Source organism: Sphaerodactylus townsendi, linkage group LG03, assembly GCF_021028975.2.
Source record: "Sphaerodactylus townsendi isolate TG3544 linkage group LG03, MPM_Stown_v2.3, whole genome shotgun sequence".
Classification (NCBI taxonomy): domain Eukaryota; kingdom Metazoa; phylum Chordata; class Lepidosauria; order Squamata; family Sphaerodactylidae; genus Sphaerodactylus; species Sphaerodactylus townsendi.
Window position 1 is genome coordinate 73885866 of NC_059427.1, and position 8821 is coordinate 73894686.

Here is an 8821-nt window from a genome sequence, read left to right on the forward strand (position 1 = left end):
AGATGTAGCTCGGAGCCTTGAGAGACCCCTTTTTTGTTTGTGGATGCAACCACAACAGGTGGGTCATTGGATAGGGCATCTGAGTGTGTTTTTGTCAAATTCATTCTGGCCTTCATCTCCATTGGATGTTAGGAGCAAATTATTTACCTGTCTATTAAGGGGAGATGCACAGTGTTAAGTACAAATAGATTTTTTTGGTGAATCATGACAAGTTTCTTGGAATCCTAGTTTTAATCTTTTTCATAAGAACTACCAGAAAAAAGGTATTATCTATTCTAGCATCATGTTTTGGACAGTGGATAACCAGGTGCCTCTAGGAAGACAACAGGCAGGTTGAAAAAGCAACTGTCACCCCCATTTGCTGTTTTGTCACCAGCATCAAGAGGGACATTGTCTCAGAGCCTGAGTTCCATCTCCTTCTAACCGCCATTGACAGATCGTACCTCTATGGATTTGTCTGTGTTTGAAAAACATCTAGCTATATCCAGTGGCCATGAGTGCTGTAAGCTGCTGGGTTGGTTTTTTCATCTGTTATTAGATTTGTGTCCTACTTTTTGATCATAAAATCCTCAAAGCTATTCCGTATGGCTGATCAGGCGAGGCTCCTTCCATCAAACTAATTTATGGAATGCATTTATATACCATGTTTCTTCCATTTAGTCGGATCCAGTGATCAGTTGTTGCAAGGAGTTCCTGTATTCCCTGCTGACTGTGGAATGTTTATTCTTGGGGTCATGTAGATTAATAGGCATTCGGGAAGAGGGGCCATGCTCATGGAAGGAGGAGAGAGTGATTTTTGCTCCTTCCTCAGTACATCCCTTACCCCCCCCCCCCCAAACTCAGGTCCTGCAATCCCAGGAGAGCAACTTTCCCAGGGTTGCAAGAGGGAATACAGCCAAGATCTATGGTTCTTGGGCCAGCTGCTCCCTGGATCCAACCAAACAGCAGAGAGGTGGTGTATGAATGTATTAAATCAGTTAAACAACATTTTAAAACACAGTATTAACTTCTTCTGTTCCATGTTGCTCTATTACCAAGTTCTTGCCTTTCCCTCACTGTAATTTCTACTCTGTGCCTTCTGCTCTAAAGAAATGTTTTCATAAGAGAGATTTTGAAGGTTTTCTGAATATATCCCTTGAATCTTATCTGTGTTTGCACAGAACTCAGGTATCCATCTTTACTAATTGCCAGTTGATATTTAGGGCAGTTGGCACTTATTAGTTCTGTCCTGTAACTAGGAGAGACTGCAAAACCTCCTGTGAATGATGGTGCCTCAGATGAACTAGTACTACTCCTTATAGCTATTAAAGCATCTATCTGCAATCTTCGGCCTCCTTCTCATTCTACACTTGTGAACACTACTACTCTGCTACAGATACTCTCCCTCTAAAAAAATCTCATGCACACAGCATGCCTGTTCAGAAGGATACATGTGTAGAATTCATTCATTCATTTAGCCTTTATTTGGCATAAACAGTATAAAATCACATCTATGTGTAGAATTCAGTTATTTCCTCTTTCCTCGGTTTCTTCCTCTTTACTTGGGAGGAAACAGGAAAAATTTGGGTGGTTTCTACATGCATATGCCTTATAAAACCAAAGTATGAAGTGCTCTTTTGTACCTGGGGTATCCACACTTAGTAAACAAATGGAACTGAATGTCAAATCATGGATGCCCAGTTAAGTTTTGTCCTGCATCTCAAAAATGGCAGTCTCTGTGTCAAGTTGGCAGTTCTGCTGAGATGGACAGTCTCCACAACAGAAGTGTCATCTGTATGTTCCTGCAGTGGGCCAGCCCAGAGGCCCTGTGCTAGAAAGGGTCAACAGGATTGCTGCTTCCAAAGTCTCACTCTTGCCTTGGCCCTTGCAGGCAAACCGCACATGCCCAATCTGCCGGGCGGACGCCTCAGAGGTGCACCGGGAAGCCGAGTGAGGCTGGTCAACATGCTGCTGCACAAATTCACACCAGGATATGGACCTTGGACCAGGGGCTTGGGCCAGCCTGTATGCTTAGCCTCTGGGGCCTCTCCTGGAATGTGGTGAGAATATAAGCAATGTATGACACCCCCTCCCCCTCACCCCGTGGCATGGACTGGGCCTGGTGGCAGCGCCAGCTCTGTGGTGTCATGCTTTGTAGGGGGAGGCATCCCCATGTGCTTCACACTCCAAAGACTCTCCATCCTTGCGCCATTACGCTCCAGGTGTTTGCATTCCTTTTCTTTCTTTTTGGAGTGGTTGTTTCCTTTTTGGCTGTCTGACCCAGATTTTTGCCCGAATTCTCCTTTTGGAGGTGCTGGATGGGGTCCTTCAAAGCAGAGCAGCTCAAAGGGAGAGACAAGGAAGTTCTTGCTTCAGTCCCACCAGCTACAGTGTTGCACAGCAGGCAGTCTGCAGGGGGGCGGGGGGGGGGGATCGGTTGTTACACTGTGGTGTAAACAGCCCCTGCTCAGCCCATGGCACAGGGCCACCTCCTAGTTTTTCTTTACCCAGACACTTTGCCCTTTCAACTTCTCAGGCACCCTTCCCCACCCCCGCACACCTGAGATGTTGGGTAGAATTCAGGGCCATTCCTACAACTGACAGGCAGACCATGGAAACGAGAAAGGCCTGTTTAAGGTCCCAGCAATATCCTGCCTCTCCCCCAATGTTGTTGCAGAGAGGCAGTGCTGAGGAATTCCTAATCACTGCCTCCTCCCCCCCCCCCCCCAAAGGAGGAGGAGTGTGCAAGTGGGAATCTCTGATAAAGCAGCTGGCTCTGTTTGTTCGATATTTAATCCAGTGGAGCCTCTCTTTGTGAGGCTTGTGTTTTGGGATTTAAGAATCATGTTCTTGCAGATGCTTCTGCCTGTTTTTGTCCACCCTTCACGTGTGCACGGGCGTACCCCAAGTGCCGAAACATTTGGGTGCGCCACTCCTCAGTACCTGTCTCCATGGAACCTATTTTGAATCAAGTTCTTGCCACTGTTTTTTACAAAAAAAATATTCCTATTTGCTGTTTCTCTCTGTGTGCATTTTCTCCTGTGGGGGGAGATGTTTGACAGTTTGTAGCAGATGCCTCCAATCCTGCCATTGTGGCTAAATCCCACCCACTCCTCTGCACTGACCTCAGACTAAGCCCCTGAAGGCTGTTGGGCAGCTGTGATACTCTCCACAGCAGGATCCCTGGACAGAGAGCAGATGGGGAATTATTTATTAATCTTGTTGTCGTCTGCCCTTGCACTAGCTGTCCTGGGGAAAGCCCATCTGTGAATCTCTCCGGGATGCTGAATGCAGTGCTGCATCAGCCTTCTTTCCTTTCGGGTAGGACCAGGCAGGCGTTTTCATTCCCTCCCTCACTCCCTCCTTCCCTCCCGTTGTCTCTCTCCCATCAAATTTGGCCTGATTCTGCTGCCACCGCCACCACCCCGGTGAGTTTTTCTGCATGGCCTGATGCTTGTGCCCTGGTTCAGGTGCCGAGGGTGGTGTCTTTATCTTTCTTTTTTAAAATGCCATGACGAGCATACACTCAAAGCTGTGTGCCTTCTTGTGTTTGCACACACAATCCTACCTAAAACACCTGCTGATTGGAAGCGAGAAAGCAACCAACCTGCCACCCTGGTACAGAAACCTGTAATTGTCCCCCAAAAAAGAAAAAAAGAGTTGTTTTGCATGATGATACCGTGGAGCAAGAGAGAAACCCTTGCCGTGTAGTTGGTTTGTGTTCTGAAGCCTGGCAGAAGACTCGGAGAGGATGACAAAACCTAATGTAAATGTTCACAAATTATGCATGCATGTTATGACCAGCTTGGAACGTGGTATTGGCTAACTCTCTAGCCAGCTGTGGGGTGATGGGGGGTGGGGAAGAGGGAGTTCTTTGTGCTCAGCTGATTACTGCCATGCACTGTACTGCACATGTCCGCTACGCCTCACAAGGACCGTTAACGCTTTTCGGGGCATTTCCCTCTCCCCACCTCCTCTCCAAATTTAGAGATTGATTTGAAATGGGGTTGGGCCAGGAGGAGGTAGTGGCGATTTTGTTTTGAGTTCCATCTTCGCCTCGTTCAATAGATGTTTGGGCCTCTGTGCTATTAACAACTGTCTTAAGAATAGAGTTTTGGCACATGCAGCTTTTCCTTTTTGGCTCTACAGAGGTGGGAGAAGTTGCACCCGATTAAATACTACTACTCCTGTAAGTGTTACTAGCTTGGGAGTCTTGTCTTGCATTGACTCCGGTGACGCTGCAGGGCAAGTCTGACAGCCGGGTTTCTGCCAGGATTTGTTTTCCACCACCCACAAGGTGGACTTCTGGTTTCCTCCTGTGTGCTGTCCAAACATCTGTTCTCCCAAGTGATTCTAGATTCAACTTAAAGTCTCCACCTGGCCTTTTGGAGTCTTTCTTCCCTCCCTTTTTGAAGGAAACAATGGGTGGCAGACCTTGAGAGCAGTAGCAGCTATGAAAAAACACACTGGGCCATGTACTCATCCTTAATTTGGACCTGCCCAGAGGAAAGGGATTTGCAAAGGAGAATTCACTTCCAATCCTGCTCTTTTCAATGGAATGTTCCGAGCTTTGATGGTGGCTGGGGTGGGGAGTGGCCTCTCTTAAAACAGTGGGCAGGCACAGTGTAGCTGTCCTGTTTTTCTGAGCACGCCGGCTCTCAGCAATACTTACCTCTGAAGCAGGGGAAAGCCTGTGGGTATGACTTGGACCGCCAGGCCTTTTGCCACTGGTGCTTGCTGCCATGCATGGCAGAGGTGAGCAGCTATTCCCCCAGACAGTTGCTGGGATTCTTGACCCATCTGAAGGTAGGGAAGGGGATTTTGGAATCTGTTTGTGGCCTCTTGAGCCCCAGTCCAGGAGAAGAGCCTCCACCCCTTTGGCTCCTTCCTTTGGATTATGCAGGCGCACAACTAGGCAGGGCAAGGTATAAAGTAGCAAAGGGAGGTTGACCTACAACCCGACAGTGGGGTTTGTTCAAGAGGAGCAGCTGGCCTGCTGCCAGGATCAATGTATTTGAAACTAACCTGCTGAATGCTGGGCAGGCCCCAGTTTTCTTTTAAAGAAATCAGTGTCCTGAATTTCTGATGAATGCAGATTTTCCTTGTTACGATTTAGCAGCTCTAGGTTATGATTTTGCAGTCACGTTAGAGAGGGTCAGAAAACTAACCCGTTTGTTCCTATCCCCATTTTCCCCCCACCCCACCCCGAGGGTTAGAATAGCTGCAGCTGGATATTTAAGCCAGGTACTGGCCCTTGCACACACCCAGAGGAATGGGCCACTTGCCATAGTAAAACTGCACAGACACCAGCAGCTCCTTCTCCCCGGCCCTTCTGTGATCAGTTGAATCCCCTCCCCTTCCCCTCACATGTCAAGCCAGTGCCTTGTGTCAGACCCACTTCCTCTTGCCCCCGGCCTTTCCCCTTGTTTCACAGCTTTTTAAGAACAAAAACCTATTTCATGTAACACAAATAACCAAAGGTCTTTACTGTGTGTGTGTGAATTAAAACAAAAAAACAAAAACAAAGCACCACAGGAGGTGTTTCTGTATTTCTAGCCAATCGGAATCGTGCCGGTGCCCATCTGTTTTAAGTGCTCTCTTCTCCTCCTTCCCCCACCATCGTTCTCCCCCCCACCCTTGGGAAAAGCGAGCCGGAAAGGTCATTGGCGGTGGGGAGAGTGGAAAAGCCTTACGGTTCTTCTGACGGTGACTCGAAAGCTCACAGCTCGTGTGCTGCAGAATTTATTCCAATGAGCAGCTAAAATGATCATTTAAAAAAAACAACAAAAAAATTACTAAAACATTTATTTAGGATGTTTGTGATTGCTGATTGCGCTGTAGATGCCACTGTTTACCAATGATTTCCTGTGGTGGGATAGTGGACTGTTTGCTGTTCTTTTATACCAGTCCCGTGCCCTCCAGAGGGAAAGCTCGGCTTCTCCCTACAAGGAGAGGAGCCTCCCTGTAGGGCACCAGGGCATTTGTTCTGTGTTAGAAAGTTTTTATATATATATATATATATAATATAAATATATATATATAATTTTTTGCTCTGTTACTTGCACATTTTACAGTTACCTCATTTTCCCATGTATGTATTTGAAAAAAGGCTAATATATAGAGAAGAAAAAAAAGGTTCTTAAAATCTCTAAAAGTGTTTGTTTTTTCCCATTCCATTGGAATCATATTGGTTTGTAGCATTTAACATAACTAGTATGTTGTATTATATATATGTGTATTATACTGATTGAAATTTTTAACAGATTTGTACTTTTTTTAAAATGAAAGTTGCTAGTTCTGCTTGACCAAGTAGTGCAATCATTATTTTTTTTAATGTTGTGGCTGATTTTGAGAGGGATATTCACTAATAAATGTATGATGTATACCAATGAGAGCAGGCCAGTCTCTTCTCTTGCCAGAGGCCATGCTTTCAAGAAGATCAACTTTGTTTACACGTGCATTCTGTCCTTCCTCCAAGGAGCTTGAAGCAACATTCTGGCATCACCACAACCCTGAAACGTGGTAGGTTTAGTGAGCTTCACGACAGAGCAAGGCTCTCAATTTGGATTTCCTACATTTGAAATAGACCCTTATCTCTACACTCACAAGATTAGAAGAGGAGGAGTTGGTTTGTATGCCCTGCTTTTCTCAACCACCAAAGAGTCTCAAAACTGCTTACAATCACGATCCCTACCCCCTCCACAATAGACACCTTGTGAGGCGGGGCTGAGAGAGTTCTGAGAGAACTGGGTCTGGCTCAAGGTCATCCAGCAGGCTTCATGTGGAAGAAAGAGGAATCAAACCCAGTTTTCCAGATTAGAGTCCACTGTCCTTAATTACTACGCCATGATGCACCACAGTCACCACTACACTAGATAGTCACAGTAATGACAAGCGCTGTAAAGAAAATATCTGCTTAATGCTTTTTTAAAAAGAGGTGCTTGAAGTTTAACTTATTCCTCGAAGTCAGTACTGTTTCTAGATCAATGTATTCAAACAAAATGTGCCATGGAGGGCTAGAGTCTCAATCTCAGGCTTCAGTGAGGCTGTGGTGCTTGGGCATCTGCCCATTTTATATTGGTTTTATGGGGCATCGTTTTGGTATTCCAATGGGCCATTAAGTGAGACACCCACACTACCAAGAAACATATAGGTTGTAGCTCCATGTTCTGCAACACTTTAATAGAAGCAGCCAAGGGGAAGCTGTGATGTGGAATTTGGTGTTCCTTTAGAGTGCTTTTGTATGATGCATTCACTGTCACAGCCTGGAGTCTCAACTGCTCAAAAAAAAGCACCCACAATAAGACCTGCAAGAGAGCTGACTCACTTGTTGCATATCAGTGGTTTGTTGTTGGAGAGGGTCTTGTACACCATGGTTGTAGTCTGGAATAATGTAGGCTATATCTAAATACCTCAGAAAGTTAGTGGCGGCTATTGATATAAGGTGCCCACAAGTCTGTGTGTCAATCACGATGTGTATGTGTGTGGTTGGTCTCACTCCAATACAGTGAGGGATAAGAATAAAATTACACAAATCAAGAAGTACTAGTTTGGATACACCCTAAAGTAATGTTGTTGACCACTTGAATGCTGCATATAATTAAGCTTGTAAAGCTGGCCATTGGTGCTGGGACAGAACATGATACAAATACTGTGACAGGACTGACTTTACAGTCTTGAGAGCCAAAGGGAAAATTGTTAGTTCTCTGTGTTGTGTGACTCACCCTTGTCAAAACACACACATTGCCAGGTCACGTTAGAAATATGGTACCTTTTCAGTGTTTTGATTTAATAAACAGGGTTGGTTCACAATTGCATTTTTATAAAGGCTGGTGCCTATTCTTGAATGCAAGCAGATTGCCCTTTTCCGTTTTGAAATGTTGAGGTCATGAAAAAAAGAACACTATATCAAGGATCTGCAGGATTTGTTAAATAGCTGAAGCCTGCTAAATGTTAAAAAATAGCCGATGAGATGATGAGACTGCCAGCACAACAAAGTGGTTCTAACCTGGCTGGTCCTTCTACAATGCTTGCTTTAAGGGAGGAAGACTTTTTCATAGTAGAAAATATTCTCCCTCCTTTGTATACTGAAGTGGTACAGTCCAGTCACGTCTACCTGCTTAAGCTGCTCCCTGTGAGTTTAGGTGCTGTTCTAGAACCCCCAGAAAATTATTTGACAGCTTTGTCTCCATGTGTTTGTGTAGCTCAGTCTAGCTGCTGGATGATCAGTATTACCTGTTCTGTTGCTGTAAGATGCAATTCAGTCTGTATGCAGATTCTGCCTTATGCTAGTGTGTGCCAGATACTGGTAAAAAAGTGAACTTGTCTTCCTAAGCCCAAGCTACTAGAGAAACTTCCCTGCCCATTTTGTCCCCAAGTATCATCACCATGAGGCAGTACTCCCAAATTTTTATCCTGAAGTAACTACAACTGTTACCCAGGCAGCTCTCCCCAAGCACAAGCTGCAGTTCATTTATGATACCTGTACTTGTAGGTTATATATTGACTTTTGACAGTGCAGATAGGAGATTGTGGGCCAGGCTCCAACCAGTTTGGATTGTTAGCCTTTTTTAAGGAAGTCTGCATATCTTGCCTTTGGTTGGGGTCTCCCTCCACCTCCAGGATTGTGTGGAAGACCATATAGTGTGGCTCAGGATATTTGGAATATTGATTTCAGCATGTCATTCTGAAGGTACAGCAAAAAATGTTATATCACAGAGGGAAAAGTTTCTGCCAAATCTTATTGTTTTTTACACTAAGTTGGTTGTCGAACTTGTGCTAAATGGGAATATACAGCTTCCAAGGCTTCAGCCATGCACATTTCCTGGTGGCATCACCCCTC

At 45.2% G+C, this 8821-nt stretch overlaps 1 protein-coding gene across 5 annotated transcripts in view; it reads left to right on the forward strand.

Moving 5' to 3' along the window:
* The window catches only part of RNF44 (ring finger protein 44), a 72045-nt gene extending 65677 nt beyond the window's left edge, over positions 1-6368 (forward strand). For all 5 annotated transcript variants that reach the window (XM_048488102.1, XM_048488103.1, XM_048488104.1 and 2 more), the window contains one exon: positions 1871-6368. In XM_048488102.1, the coding sequence (XP_048344059.1) occupies positions 1871-1933 (63 nt within the window). In that variant the 3' untranslated portion in view covers positions 1934-6368. The remainder of the gene's footprint in view (positions 1-1870) is intronic.
* Positions 6369-8821: the final 2453 nt, after the last annotated feature.